This window comes from Scophthalmus maximus, chromosome 20 (assembly GCF_022379125.1).
Source record: "Scophthalmus maximus strain ysfricsl-2021 chromosome 20, ASM2237912v1, whole genome shotgun sequence".
Lineage (NCBI taxonomy): Eukaryota > Metazoa > Chordata > Actinopteri > Pleuronectiformes > Scophthalmidae > Scophthalmus > Scophthalmus maximus.
This window is the reverse complement of record NC_061534.1, coordinates 11,753,288-11,768,192: the sequence shown is the minus strand read 5'-3', so window position 1 is coordinate 11,768,192 and position 14,905 is coordinate 11,753,288. Positions and strand designations below refer to the sequence as shown.

The window sequence follows — 14,905 nt, the reverse complement described above, 5'->3', positions numbered from 1 at the left end:
ACATTGCCATATGGATTTTAAAGTAGATTTTGTACACAAGAAAGTTACCACTTCATGCTCAAGCTACAGTATCATGAGCCGACCCACCTGGTCCTCTGCTGGCCTGCTCCTCTCGCTGTCGACGGTCTGGTCCGTGGCAGACGACCTCCAGGTCCTGGACCTCTTCATGTGCAACTCGCTGAACCTGGTCAAAGAGAAAGCTCCATTTTTCTTTTAGGCTACTGCAGTAGACTGTATGGTTTGACATGGCATAAACATCCTTATTAAAATATGAATAAAAGGCCACAGCTAAACACAGACACATTTCTTAGAGCTCGTTATCGTCCGTAAAAGGTGTGCGTGCGTGCGTGCGAGCGCATCCGGTGACGTCACGGGTGGGCGTGGTTCGCTGTGGTTCATTGGCCCCCAGACTTTTTTTTTCTTTTCTTTTTTTTCGCTGAGCTATAAAAGTATCCGAGGCGACAGGTCGGCCGCCGAGAGTGACAGGAGCAGGACGTCCGAGTGTGTCCCCCGGCACCTGAACGTCATGTACAAAGCGGCGTCCCGCCTCAGTGGCCGCCGTGCGGCTCTGACTGGACGGTCCTGCCGTGGCCCCGGATTCCACATAGCAACTGGTGAGTCGCCATGGAGACGAGGCAAAGTCAGAACTAACTGGTTCAGTCGGTTGTGGTCCGTCGTGCAACCTCAGATTACATGGAAGTAGAATCCGTGCAAAGTGACATTTATTGTCACTTTGCACGGATGTATTCCAGTTTAGATCTGGAACTATATGATGCTACACATCATATATATATATATATATATATATATATATATATATATATATATATATATATATATATATATATATATATATATATATATATATATATCGAATGCTTCATTTTGTCCAACACCCAGAGATATTGATGTGTTTTTGATTTGATTTACAATGGTATGTGAGCTGATCACCATGGCTTTTGAGGAATTTTGAGAGTTATTTTTCATTTGGTGTGTGAGATCACAGATCACCTTGGGCAAAGGGGAGGATCCAGGAAGAAAATGTTTTTGTTCTTTCTTCAACATTGCAAGACAGGGTGTGGGGTAATTGAGCATAGTTAAGGGACTGTTTGTGTGTTATCAGAATTAAACCATCCTATTTTACACTTTTAAAGAAAATTGAATAAATGTCACTGAACGTCACCATCTTAAATTTCAATTGCAATTGTTTCACAGGTGCATTATGTCACAAAGCGTCCTTCAGGGACCTTCCCACAGACATCCCAGAGATGCCCCCTTGCACTTTCAAACCAGAGGAACACAAGGTGAGAAAAAACAACGTCTTCCAAGCGCCACCACTGTGTGACGAGCTCAGCCCGAGGGGGAAAACGAAAAGATAAACTACTGTACTCACTGTTACTCCTATTCTCCTGTTTGACTGTATTTGCCTCTGTTCAGGGTATGTCCAAAGAGCGGATGATGGAGATCCGCAGGGAGAACTGCAACCCCATGGTCATGAAGGTAACCTCCTACAAGAAACCCGTGTTTCTCCACCAGGGACACATGCAGTGGCTGTGGGATGTGGATGGGAAACGATATCTGGATTTCTTTGCCGGTGTGGCAACTGTCAGTGTGGGCCACTGCCACCCGTAAGATCTTTTCTTTTTTCTCATTATGTCACACAGTCATAGTGAACACGGTAACAGCGGTGCCGGTGTCATTTGGATCTGATTTCCGATATCTGTGTGTGTGTGCAGGAGAGTAACAGCAGCTGCGGTGCAGCAGTTGAAGAGACTGTGGCACGCGACCAACCTCTACGTGTATCCTCCTCTCCATGAGTACTGTGAGAAACTAGCGTCCCTCCTCCCAGATCCTCTTAAGGTACAGCAGTGGATTTTTGCTCTTATTATCTTCTATTCGCCTGGAGGAAGGAGTTTGGGTCCATATGTTGGATAAAATTTGTTTTTCTTTCTCTAGGTGATATACCTGACCAACAGTGGCTCAGAAGCCAATGACCTGGCTATGATGATGGCTCGACTTTACACAGGCAACTTTGATATAATCACATTCAGGTACAAGTCTTTTTTCCTTCAAATTGTAGATGGAGAAAGACTGGCAATCATTTTGGGCTTCATAATGATGTAAAAAAAAAAAAAAAAGATTTGTCAACTTTTATGGTAATGCTCTTACTTAATTACTTTGACTTTTAGAAGGCTAAAGACTAAAAAAACGTTTTAAAAATAAAATGTTATTGTCTCGATGGCAGTTAGTCCCTCTCGCCAGGTAATTCAAGAATCTATCAGGTCAAAAATACAAGGTTGATGATTCCAGCTTCTGCTGGGATATATAGTAAATATTCTTTGTAAATGTGTTTATAATATATTTTCATATCCACCAGTATGCCACACATTAGCATGGTCATTAAGAAGAGGTCACTATGAACAAAATTTCCCCCAATTATTTCTTTCATAATTTTTTGTCTTCCAGGGGATCGTACCACGGTGGCAGCCCACAGACCTTGGGTCTTACTTCCAACGCACAATATAAATATCCCATCGGCACTGGTTCAGGCTGCGCAAATGTATGTATACAGTTATAGAATGGAATCAGTATATGGAATACAAGGAAATATTACAGGAAAAGCACACAATTGCCACACTGTGTAATGTTGATCATAAGGTAAATATTTAAACTTGGTCGTATAAAGTTACTGCATACCTGTACACACACACACACACACACAAACACGCTACCAAAACCCTCAGGCAGCATCTGTCTAAGTAAGTTTGCTGTTATTCCCAACTCATTTTGTGTCTCCTCTGGCTGTTGAGGGCTCATGTTATGTGCATTGATTGAATTATTTCCGTTTCACAACTTTGGCACAAAAGTTTTTTTATTCATCTGAAATATACAGGCACACTAATGTCACGATTTCCATGTGCTGTGCTAATTATGAGTGACTGGCTGCGGCTGTCGGTGCGGCCCGGCTGATTAGGTTTCTGCCCTATAAACAGACCATCTGTCCTGATGTGTTCCGAGGTCCTTGGGGAGGAAGCCAGTGCAGGGACTCTCCGGTTCAGACCATCAGAGAGTGTAGCTGCGCTCAAGGTACACAAACGCATGCACACGTAACTCAACAAGCACGCCCGCACACCTCGCTTTTATTGAATGTGTTGTGTTCATTGTTTTAATTGTGTTCCTTTTTAATTGCATGTGAATTTACACGCAGCGCAACATCTTTTGTTAGACTGAATGCATGAATTTTGAGTGTTCTGTGTCCATCCAAGGTGAAAAAAACATATTAAGGTGTGAACTTAGTTTCATATTGATAACAGGCCTCCATCCTACTTAAAATGTATTTTACTTAAATTATCTGCTGTTTCTTCGGCGGGTACAAGGTTACAATACACAAAATGGTTCCCTTAGATAAAATCCGAAAGAACTCTAGAGTTGCCTGTTTGAAGTTCAGTGTCACCTGCTGTTGATCATTTACCGCTTTTACCTTTAACCTTTCACCATTTTCAAGAATCTTAGTTAAAGTGTGCCTCTCAGCTCGACAGTGTGAGGACTGCTTTCCTCAATACAAACAACTGTTAAGCTGCACTATGTCAAAATCAGCAACGTTGTTGCTGTATATCTTTAAATCAGCTGCAGGGCAAGTTGTTACAAAATGTTTAGAAAGTTATTCCATGAAGGATGAAACACAATACGTCAAACCATTGCTCAGCCCAGATATTTAAAATGAAGATAAACATTCTTTTTTTGAAAGTCCTATTTGTTTACACGTGTTAATGTCTGGGGTCTAGGGCTATAAACGACTTGTCTTTGTCTATCCGACAGGTCATTGCATGGCAAATGAACAATACATTGGACAGCTCAAAGACACACTTGCTACTAGCGTCCCGAGTCAAATTGCTGCTTTCTTTGGGGAGCCCATTCAGGTACCATATTCTGTTGTGGACTACAAAGATAGCCTTAGAATTATAAATGTTACCCATAGCCGTGTTTGTTACTCATAGCCGTGTCTGTTGCAGATCTGTTGCATTGCCACATTGTATGTTACCTTCTTTTTTTTTACCACATGTCAAAGATGGACTATTCGCAAGTAAATACACAATTGCACTTATTGAATACTTCCAGATTAAATCAGAACAGTCAGAATAGAGTCATCTGTAATCATGCTGTACACGTTTACTTTCTGTAAGTGCATGTGTTGTTTACAGATGCGGCCACTTGATGTGCATTTGTTTGGTTTACACAGGGAGTCGGGGGAGCTGTGCAGTACCCCAAAAACTTCCTCAAGGAGGCTTATCAACTTGTGAGAGAAAGAGGAGGGGTCTGCATTGCAGATGAGGTTAGATGCATACTTTTTTTTTATACTTTATTTTATATTTACAATTTAAAAACAACACAACAAGTTCTGCACATTTCAGTGGTTTAACAACATGCTGTTTTCACGTCTGCATTTATGAATGGATGAAAATCTTTGGATTGGGATTACATCATCATGTTGTGATATAAACAAATAAGTAAAATTGTGTTGGACCGACATTTTCAATCTGCATTAACCGATTTTTTTTTTTGCCCACTTGAAAGCAGAGCAACGAGCTGTAAACACTGAAACATTGTCGCTAACGATAAAGTTGACATTGCAACACAAAAAGATCCCTATTTTTAAAATCCATTAGACACCAATCGATATCATAATTTCTTTGGCGATTTGTGCGTGGCAACCTGCCGAATTTTGAGTCCCACCTTCATTATCCCCAGACACTCTGTTTTGGTTTCAATCAAACCCCGGATGGAAATATCTGGCTACGTGCTCCGTTATGTTCACCAGTTAGTGGTTTGCCGTGTCAGTCTGCTGTTCAGTGCAGGGCAGGTTTTTCGCCCTAAACAACCGCTCGCTGCTGCTGGAAATTAGGCAATGACACAGAACCAGAGAGCGAGATTACTTACCTTGACAGATAAGGACTTCTGCACACGTGAGCTTACTGTTCCATAACAAAGTTCCCATATTAGGCCCAAAAAAAGCTACGTAAAGCTTATACCATAAGGTCAGGTACTGTTGGACTGCTATGGTGTCTTTCACTATGTTTCCATCACTACTGTTTCAAAATGTAAAATAAATGTAAACACCTACTTTGCGCTGAGCAGGTGCAGACTGGATTCGGACGAACAGGAACCCACTTTTGGGGTTTCCAAGGGCATGATGTCATTCCCGATATGGTAACAATGGCAAAAGGCATCGGTAATGGATTCCCAATGGGGGCTGTTGTTACAACACCAGGTGAGATGATACTGTCAGACATAGACAACTTGCAATATATAAAAGATTATATACAGGTGTATAGTTTGCGTGGTTTATTAGTGCAAGTTGACAAGATGCTTGGGGGAAAAAATTAGACAGATTTACGCCAGTAGTGATGAATCAATAGGGGCCAATAACACTCGGGCTCAAAGCAAGAACAATTGATTCACAGTTGGACGGATATCCAACGACATTTCCATGAACATACTCAGAAATGAAAGTTAAACACCGGTACTCCCAGGAATTTTATGTTTTGTTTGCATTCTAAGGACATTTATTTTTGGATGAGGTTTTTAATTCGAAGCAGCAGTGGGTGAGGGTGTGAGCATGTTTGTTCATGCTTTTTTCCCAGAAATTGCCGCCTCGTTCGCCAAGGGGATTCACTTCAACACCTTTGGAGGAAATCCTGTGGCTTGTGCAGTTGGTTCATCTGTGCTCGATGTAAGAATTAATCTCCTCTTTTCTACATTAGCCCCATTTGTCCGCACGAATGCGACCACATTTGAAAAGTAAAGCCTCTTGATCACGGAGGCACTGTATGACCCCTTCTTTCACCAAACAGACTATCAAAGAGGACGGCACACAGCAGATCAGCCTTGAAGTGGGCACCTATCTAATGACAGAACTGGCGAAACTCAGAGACAAGTATGAGATCGTCGGTGACGTCCGTGGAAAGGGCCTGCAGATCGGCGTGGAAATGGTCAAAGACAAGGTATGGAGTTCCATCTCTGCTCACATGCTTGTTCAATGTGTGTCTGTGCTGGCCCCGGGGGCAGGGTCCGGCGGTGCCCCAGTTAAACATTAGCCGGTGCTGCATTTAACCATCTCTAAAAACAATCTCAGAGGCACATACTCCAACATGCCACTTAGTTAGTGATGGATACAGTACAGAGACGTGCGTTGGAATGGAATGAAATTGAGAACTGCGATGCTATCTTGCTGTATCATTATTGTCGAGGATTTTTACCATTGAGTCCTACCCCCAGTGATCAGTCATCCCCCAGTCGTCATGTTTGTGAGGCAAACTTTAGGGATCGCATGACTCTGGCCTCTTGCTAGAAGTGGTGCATGCAGCAGCAGTAAACACCAAAAAATTTTAACTGGCCCCATAGAAGTGGCTTAAAATTTGTAATGGCCTCTAGGAAACACAGGGTTGTTTCAAATATCGACACAAACGACAGCCTCAAAATGACTGTTGGATTAAAGCCACTGTGTAATATTTAGAGGAACTTATTCACAGAAATTGAATATATTGTCCATAATTATGTGTTCATATATGTATAATCACCTGCAACAAAGAACCAATGTTTTTTCGTCAACTTTGAATGAGTAAGATATAGTTACATGAGGTGGACCCGACCTCAGTGTAAGACGCCACGTTTTCGGCGCGCCACCATAAAGGGTCCCTTGTCGGGTGCTCAATTTGTTGCGTTTTGCAACTTTACCACCAGATGCCGCCAGAAAAGTACAAAAATTACACACCAGGGCTTTAAATAAAGAGACAATTTCACAAATGTAAATCTGACAAAAAATGGATGTCCCCCCGTCAATGAAATAAGACGAGGTTAACAGACCTTAACATGTCCAGTTGTTGTTGATTATGAGATTATCTGCATCATCTGTGCATGGTCATAATGTTGTGGTACATTGTTGTAGTTTATTTTACTTTGTCCTTTATGCTAACTGTAGCACACTCTGTCTCATTCACGTTTTTTGTCTGTCATCCACAGACCAGCAGAGACCCGCTGCCTCCTGCGGCGATAAATGAAATCTTTGAAGACGTCAAGGACATGGGGGTCCTTATAGGGAAAGGAGGAATACATGGACAGGTATCTGCACTCACATCCATCATATTGTTTTGCTGGATCTGCATGTGGGAAACCAATACAGTTTAAAACAAAAAATTTAAAACCAGTTAATGAAAGATGTCTGCATAGCATTACATTTTGATATTGGCTTGATAACAGTTTTGTGATGCTTTGGTTTAGATGGAAATTTGCCCACAGCTCTGATTATCACTTATGACTCTAAAGCTGCTTTCAGACATGCGCAAATGTTACTGAGGGCGTTTTCTGAAAACCTTTTCCTGCCAGCCCCCCCCCCTTGTAAAACTTCCAGAAAATGTGCGAGCGAGCACCTGTGAGAATACAGTAGGAAAAATCTCTGGACCAATTCGACCCAGGTGCTGCCTCACCTCTCTGACCCCGGCAATCTGCATTTCTTCGGACGTCGACGGCAAACATTCGAAAATGTCCGGACGCAATTTCATGGACATTTTCCAGAGTTCATGTTTGAAAACAGCATAAAAGTACAATAATTGTGGTGCAGCCTGCCTTATAAAGGCAGTCGGACCGCAACGGCACAGCATGTTGCTTTTAGCAGCTTCGTGATTATTATCCTCAAGAGAAAAACCCATCACACTTTAATATAATTTGAACTGCAATTTACAGCTTTTTCTGAAGAACACACAAGCCCCAGGTTTCACACAAAAGCCCAAAGCTTTGTGACCAAAGTTTTATTTTATGAATATTGCTACCTTTACTTGAACAAATATTCCAGATTCAAGTGCTTGCCAAGCCGTCAATATGGGACAGAATAAGGCACTTTACCTCCTTAATCTGCATCTCAGGTATTTAATAATCCCCACTCTTGTCTTCTGTTTCATCATTTCAGACGTTTCGTATTAAACCCCCCATGTGCATCACAATGGAAGATGCTGATTACTTCCTGGCAGTTTTTAACAAGTCCATCCACAACTACATGGAAAGAAGATGAAAGCCATTTCGACCATCTGAGTGGTCACATAATCACAAAAAAGAAAAATTGTATCGTTCATTTTTAACAACTGACAATGTTTGTAACTGACTTTTTTAATTCACTTACTTGTTCGAGGACTGAGTAATTTCTTCTTTCACAAGATATAGTCTTGTTTTAAATGCCTGAACAAGTTGGTTTTTTTTGCACTTAACTCCCTAATGTTTTGTATTATAGATTCATGAAATTACACCTATATCCTGATCAAAATATTATAACTTTAGAAAAATAATTTTCTTTAGCACTGTGAGATTTTTACCAAGAAGTGCCACTGTGATGAGGAACAGAAATTGTATGCATATTCCAATTTAACTGATGGATGATTTTATGATCAGTTAAATGCAGCTGACCACTTGTACCAACTATTAAGATAAAAGTAATTGGGGTTTTTTGGGGGGGGGGGATTAGCTTTTAAAGTACAATCTTGGTTTCCTATCTTTCTAACAAAAATATAATCTAAAAGTACTGGTGTATGTTTTGTACAGGCTTATCTAATTACAGCTTATTATCAGAAACATTAATTGAAATCATTGCAGAGTTGCATAAATACCAACGTGCATTATCACATTTATTTTCATAATACCACTACAGAGCTCTCTGTGACAAACAAAGAGACATGGTTCTTCAAACAGTGAATCATCTGATAATGGGTATTGAGTGTTTATCGTAGAGACGTGTGGGTTTTCATCCACTGGTTCAGAAGCACAGTGACTTAAGTTACAATGAAAGGTACTGAAAAACTGCTATTCACATCTGGAGCACTCAGTCTCTCAAACATATACAGCCACCACAATGACAAGAACATTGTGTAATTTAAAAAAAGACTACCCTCTCTGAGCTCAATCAACCATTACAGTCCTCCTCAAGGGCTTATTTTATATTTAGTTCATCTTCCTCCTGGGAGACTTCTCAGAGAGTCGTTTCTCATCGGTCCAAAGCAACGTGTGTTATCTGTTCTTCTTCTTGTCCTTTTTGCTCTTGCTCGTGGAGCTGTGAGAAGCGCTTGCGGACAGAGCGGTGGAATGGCCGCTGGTCTTCAGATGGTCAAACAACTTGTTTCTTGTGGGGAACTCTTCGTCACAGATCACGCAATGGAGGATTACTTCCTTCTGGGGGTGGAAATGGGGGATATGTGATTTAGTCAAATTACAACCAAACTTGATTAAAATGTGCGTGTGTGAATGGATAGTGTAACTTGTAGTTTAAAATGCTGAGAAAAAAAAGGGTTTTCCTGTACAAACCTCAGGAAACTCTTCTCCTCCTGTATTTGACTTGACGTTCTTTGGTTTGTCTTTTCCTCCTCCCTTCTTTCCCTTCGTCTTCCCAGAGCTGTGGATGCAACATTAACACTATAAAACTCTAAAACAACTTATGTTAACTAAGGAATCGACTCTGTTTCATCCTTTATTCCTCAGACAGCAGTCAGCTCTCCGTCTCCTGCTCAAAACTAGAGCTATAAGAAAAGACTCGCATTCACTGGACAGTCAGACACAACTCCTGATCAGTTGTTGCTGTTGCTCGGTGTCTGTGCAGAAAACAGAAGTGGAGACAGCAAAACCTGGACTGACCTCTTGACCTCTGTGGGAGGGGGGTCATCCTGCATCTCAGGCTCTGTAGGGTCTGCAGACTTGTCTGGGGCGTCTTCCTCACTGGTGGTTGGTTGTGTTGGTGGTTTTTCATTCTTCTCCTCTTCATCTTCCTCTGGAGCACTCTGCTGTGGACGAGGAGAGCGTGAACAGAGAAAAGAGGAGGTTTTTATAATAACGGTCATCGAGGGAAAATTAAACCAAGCAAAATGGATTTATAAGAATAAATACATCACTCACGTGTACGACTTCCTTCTGTTTCTTTTTCCTCTTTTGTTTTTTGGACAGCCTGTGTAGGTGGAGAGAAAAATATTTTTGATGTAAAAAGATTTTTTTTTTCTATTATGACATCCAGCATTAGCTACATACCTTTGCCTTGGCTTTTCCTCCTCCTCCTCCTCCACCTCTTCCTGATCATTTCCCTCTTCTCCTCCCGCCTTCTTGTCAAGATTCAAACCCAGGCAAACCTCCTCTTCCTCCAGCTGTTGTCGTAGCAATGCAACCATCTCCCTGTGTTTTTTAGACTTTTCATGATTTTTCATACTGTAAAAGACAAAAGAAACGATTGAAAAGAAAAGTAAAAGGCATAAAGAACAAAGATTAGATAGTGTATAAAGAAGCCCTTTACAGATTTATATCGTAATTGCCAACAAATACTGAGGGAATCATTAAAAATAATTACAGACAATGCTAAATTAGAGAATTGTTATAATTTTTGTTAATCACAATTCTGATGCACTCACACAGCCCTACTTGTCAAATGTGAAAAAATAAAAATAAAAAATCAGGTCAAAATATGTCCTATTTGTTTTTCATCATTGTAATTATTGTTTGTTTTGTTTAAGGAACTAAATCAAATTCATTTAAATGAAGTAAAAAAATTATTTTACTTCATGAAAGTTTTTTCTGATTTTTTTTTAATACAAAATTGGTTAATTTGAATTTATTTCTTAAGACACAAACAGTGTGACTTTATAATACCACGCTGAAATCAATCAAAGTGAAAACATTTGACGTTGCGACCTGTACATCAGTTTTTAAATTTTGGCCCCTGTGCAGTTGCAGAAGAGCGGAGGAAGGTGGAGCAGGAGGGAGGATACTCACGCTTTATCTGATTTGAATGATTTGTCACAGGCCGGGCAGTACAGGTCATCATAATAATCAATCGTCAGTTCGTCTCCATCAGGCTGATCTGCATTTGTGAATGAATATTTTATTCATAGGTTAAAAAAAAAGACTCAAAAAGACTAACATTACTCATCAATGTAAATATTTGGAAACCGCTATCAACAGCAGCAAATGTATCTAATGGTGTAATGCCAATTATTACCTGCTTCCTTTGAAATAATTTCAAAATTAAAATGTAACCTTATAAACTACAGTTTACTGGGTGTAAACAGACAACTGGGATGTTGTGACTGTGTCTTCAGTTCTTTGATTATTCAGTGGAACAGAAAACAGTTTCCTTTAGTTTTAGCCATGGAGCTGATTGTATAATTGACACGTGAGCTAACTGGGAGTGCAGTAGGAGGCTTCCATTTATAGTTCAGCCTCAAATCTCACCCGTTGGAAATCATCAACCACATGACAACATTAGATAATTCATGCTCAGGTTGTAATATGCTTTAATCGTATTCCCCACAGTCACTGTGTTTACTCTATTTCATTTGCTTTGCGACACGGGACATCCACTTTCTGTCAGCACTGAATGAGGCTTTTCAGTGGGCATGACTTTGTTTCATCTTGTTCATGTTCTCTTCTCTCTTTGTTTCTCTCTACCGTCAGTAGAAATGTGTAGGAGCTAATGTTGACTAATCGCAGTTCTTGAAGTTCCCACTTGATTATCTTCATATTCCCCTAGCCCTGATGAACATACATCCGGAGGAGTATAAATAAAGCTTAAGTCTCACACTCACTGACCTCCTCCCTCTTCGCCGTTCTTCTCCTGTGTGTCCATATCATTTTCCTCTTCTTCACTTTCTGAGACATCACCAAACTCCTCTCCATACTGAGCCTCGATCTGCTGCAGCTCCTTCTCCAGTTCAGACATGGCCGCCCAGCTCTGCTCCTTGTACTCCTCTGCCAGTCTGACATGGACATAGAGTACAACACAGTAATATTAGTATAAAAAAGAAAAAATGCCACACATTCGCCAACAATCCATCCACCGCTCACTTGGCCTGGCTGAGCTTCTGCTGCCGCCTCAGCTCCTCCGCCTTCTTGACCTTCTCAGCGTTCTGCTCCTCCACCAGCTTCCTGTGGGCCTGCACACGCCGGTCGCGCTTGCGAACGAAGGCCACAAGTTGCCGCACCAGCTCGTTGCGCTCCTTTCGAGCCTTGTCCCTGGTCTTCTTGTTCTCCTTCTCCATGGCCCTCTTCTCCCAGCGGTTGGAGGCCTGCCTCGTGTCGTACTCCTCCTTCCAGGCAAAGTTTTTGCGAGTGCAGAAGCTCTGCCAGTAGCCATAAAACAGGTGCACTACCTGCAATATGGAAACAGAGGCTGTTTAAACACATCAAACAAGTACAGAGCCTTTTTCACTGTTTCAGATATATAATATTTTAGTCTGTCACAGTTAAATTGGTTTGGTAAAAACAGTTTATTCATGTGTAAAGAACTCTTTACGAATCAGGGGGAGGAACAACCTTTGAGTTAGGTATTAAAAGTGTGGGGGCCAGCTTACAGTCTCATAGTCACTGTTAGAGTCTCCAAAAGGAGGAAACTCCTCCTCGTCTTCCTCATCTTCCACCTTGGCGTGCTCCATCTCCTCCTTCACAATGGACTCAAAGAGATTCCTGTATACTGTGTAAAAACCCTAGGGACAGAAAGTGGATAAAAAGAAAACGATACTTATTTAGGAAATAGATGTTTCTGAGATGCATTTGTACCATCTGTCTCCACATTCCCAAAGGATGAGGAGCCTGACGACCACGTGCTGTGGTTAAAGTGGTGGCCTCTAGTGGTTCTCTGCCAAACATGTTTTTTTTTTATTTAGACAAAAAAAAGATTTCTACTGGTGTTTTATCAAATCTTGGGATTATTCCCTGTGTGGTTTAGTTCGTGTAAGGAAAAGTGAAGCTTGCCCACAGTCCATCAGCTGACATAAATATTATCATTGCCTTTTATCGACCTTTTGGTAATCTCTTACTTCCTGTCTTATTATAAACACATATCAAACAAGGACAGACAGTCTGGCCTATTATTAGGTCGTGTGGTGCCACAAATCCTGGGTTACTTTGACTTTTGAAATTAGGAGACATCAAATCAAATTGTGTGGAATGCTTAGAGTTTAAGATTCTTTGTCTAGCTAAACCTGTGCAGATTACCATTTAAGCATATTATTATACTTAGATGCCTCATATAGCTTTAAAACTCTTTGAAAGTCCCCAAATATCATTTGGTCTCAAAACAGATTTAACCCTCCAGCGGAGGTTTGAAAGCAATTTTCTCTGTCAGCCTGGGGTCGGTTGACGTTTCTCTGGTCTATAATTATTATTTCATACAACTGTGTGTGCACATGAGCAAAAACACTCACCTTCTCGTCATCTCCAAAGCCAGAATAACAGGTGACCGTGAAGTACTGCAGCAGGTCAATACTGTCATCTTCATAATCCCCACTCACTCCTCCTTTCAGCAGAGCCTCCCTATGATTGTCGTACCTGCAGAGACATAAATAAGCCACACGGTCACAGTCTGCACATAACACAGTAGTACTGCAGAGCTCTTCTTGACTCAATACTGCAAAAGCTGAGAGAGTATTTTCATGAATAGCACTGAAATAAATGTATATATTTGTACGCACCAAGCTCTTTCCTGTGGATCACTCAGGACATCATAAGCTGCCTGAATCAGCTTGAAGTGCTCTGCCGCCTCCTCGGCACTGTCCAAGTTTTTATCTGGAAATTAAAAGGGAAACCACAAATTAACCATTTCAATTTTAAAGAAAGAGATGCGGCAAGTTCCAAAGGCACAATTCCGTCATCGAGTTATTATTTACATTGTGTGTCTCACTCGATGATGGAATTGTCGTCATCGATGGAATTGTCGTCACAATGTAAATAATTATGTCATGAATTGATTCTGCTATCATTATCAATTATTCTGCTGGTTATTTTCTTGATTAATTCTTTGTCTACAAAATATTCAGCACGTCTTTTAATGTCTTATTGAGTCCGAGCATCGGTTAAAAAAATGGAAAGATATTCCGTCTACATTCACGTCAGAAAAAACCCCAAGCATAAACTCCTCACATTTGTGAGCTGTAACAAGCAAATATTTGCCACTTTCTTAAGAAATGTGGTTTGAAACAATCATTGAATTATGTCAATGTATTTTCTGTCAATTAACTGTTTTTTGCAGCTCTACAGACAATTATAGGTGCTATGGATTGTTATCTTTTTCAGTCAGCTTCACTTTGTGAGGCTAAATACAAATCTGCAGAAAATTATATAACAAGCAATAATCATAACAAGCATATTTTTGAGGATTTAAACGATAACAATCACAAAGAAATATGAAGAGTAGTCCACGTCATACTAACATATGACTACATCTTTAACAAATGCAATGATCCTTTGGAAATGTTGCAAACAGATCTTAAATTTTCACACTGTAGAGGTGAACAGAGCATTTCATACAGGTGAAGTGTTGACACTTTTACATCAAATCTCGTTTCTACAACTCACCTGGATGCCATTTCAATGCCAATTTACGATAAGCTTTCTTCAAATCGTCCTCTCCCGCGTCTCGTTTCACGCCCAGTATCTCATAGTGGCATTTCATAGTGAGACAACCGTGAACAGAAACCTGCCTCCACAGTGAACACTCAGTAAGATGTTGCTCACGTTGTCCCTGGCGAGGATCACTTTAGCATTTAGCTAACCGCAGTATGCTAGCAACCAAGCGGCATCCCTGCTTTATCTCTGAAAGTATCCAGACTTCTAGGGTGAAAGCGACAGTATTGTAATCGTTGGTCCTCACATAGTCAAATCTCTGCGAAGTTCTTTATACCGACAAAACAGATTCTACACAATAAGTTATTTTTGCAAAAGCTTGTGGCTGGGACCGGTTAGGACTACCGACACGAGAGTTGTGCCTAGTGCCGCTGAAATCTCGCGATAATCCGTCTTCTTCTCTCAACAATTTCGGCTGATTTGAAGCTTTAACTACACATTGCTGCCCTCTGCCGTTCTAATTATGCCAAGATCTCAGATTTAC

General features: G+C 40.8%; 2 protein-coding genes across 4 annotated transcripts; one reads left to right on the top strand and one right to left on the bottom strand.

The window, feature by feature from the left end:
* The first annotated feature begins 437 nt into the window (after nt 1-437).
* Nucleotides 438-9,935, top strand: agxt2 (alanine--glyoxylate aminotransferase 2). Its single transcript, XM_035607199.2, has 14 exons — nt 438-614; nt 1,216-1,304; nt 1,438-1,628; nt 1,737-1,860; nt 1,957-2,051; nt 2,467-2,560; nt 2,994-3,087; nt 3,820-3,920; nt 4,241-4,333; nt 5,137-5,269; nt 5,643-5,731; nt 5,853-6,002; nt 7,021-7,119; nt 7,964-9,935. The coding sequence occupies exons 1-14, from the start codon at nt 527-529 to the stop codon at nt 8,063-8,065; spliced, it is 1,542 nt and encodes a 513-aa protein (XP_035463092.2). The 5' UTR covers nt 438-526; the 3' UTR covers nt 8,066-9,935.
* Nucleotides 8,500-14,814, bottom strand: dnajc21 (DnaJ heat shock protein family (Hsp40) member C21). Of its 3 annotated transcripts, none has more exons than XM_035607196.2 (12): nt 14,374-14,812; nt 13,491-13,584; nt 13,224-13,347; nt 12,372-12,503; nt 11,866-12,170; nt 11,611-11,777; nt 10,795-10,882; nt 10,060-10,233; nt 9,931-9,979; nt 9,673-9,818; nt 9,346-9,433; nt 8,500-9,213 (listed from the first exon to the last, which is right to left on the bottom strand). In XM_035607196.2, exons 1-12 carry the CDS (start codon nt 14,468-14,470, stop codon nt 9,052-9,054), a joined length of 1,626 nt encoding a protein of 541 aa, XP_035463089.2. In that variant the 5' UTR covers nt 14,471-14,812; the 3' UTR covers nt 8,500-9,051. The 3 variants fall into 3 exon arrangements, with proteins under 3 accessions (XP_035463089.2, XP_035463090.2, XP_035463091.2); XM_035607197.2 differs by having other exon boundaries at nt 9,673-9,815; XM_035607198.2 differs by lacking the exon at nt 8,500-9,213 and having other exon boundaries at nt 9,267-9,433; nt 9,673-9,815; nt 9,931-10,233; nt 14,374-14,814.
* Between the last annotated feature and the right edge of the window lie 91 nt (nt 14,815-14,905).

Bases quoted from the DNA above. Each gene is read 5' to 3' on its own strand.
- dnajc21 (XM_035607196.2), bottom strand. From the start codon at position 14,470: ATGAAATGCCACTATGAGATACTGGGCGTGAAACGAGACGCGGGAGAG. The intron at 13,348-13,490 runs GTGCGTACAAAT...ATGTCTCTGCAG, and splicing joins GATCCACAGGAAAGAGCTTG to GTACGACAATCATAGGGAGG. The intron at 10,883-11,610 runs GTCAGTGAGTGT...TCACAAATGCAG, and splicing joins GAACGGCGAAGAGGGAGGAG to ATCAGCCTGATGGAGACGAA.
- agxt2 (XM_035607199.2), top strand. From the start codon at position 527: ATGTACAAAGCGGCGTCCCGCCTCAGTGGCCGCCGTGCGGCTCTGACT. The intron at 3,088-3,819 runs GTACACAAACGC...TCTATCCGACAG, and splicing joins AGAGTGTAGCTGCGCTCAAG to GTCATTGCATGGCAAATGAA. The intron at 7,120-7,963 runs GTATCTGCACTC...TCATCATTTCAG, and splicing joins AAGGAGGAATACATGGACAG to ACGTTTCGTATTAAACCCCC.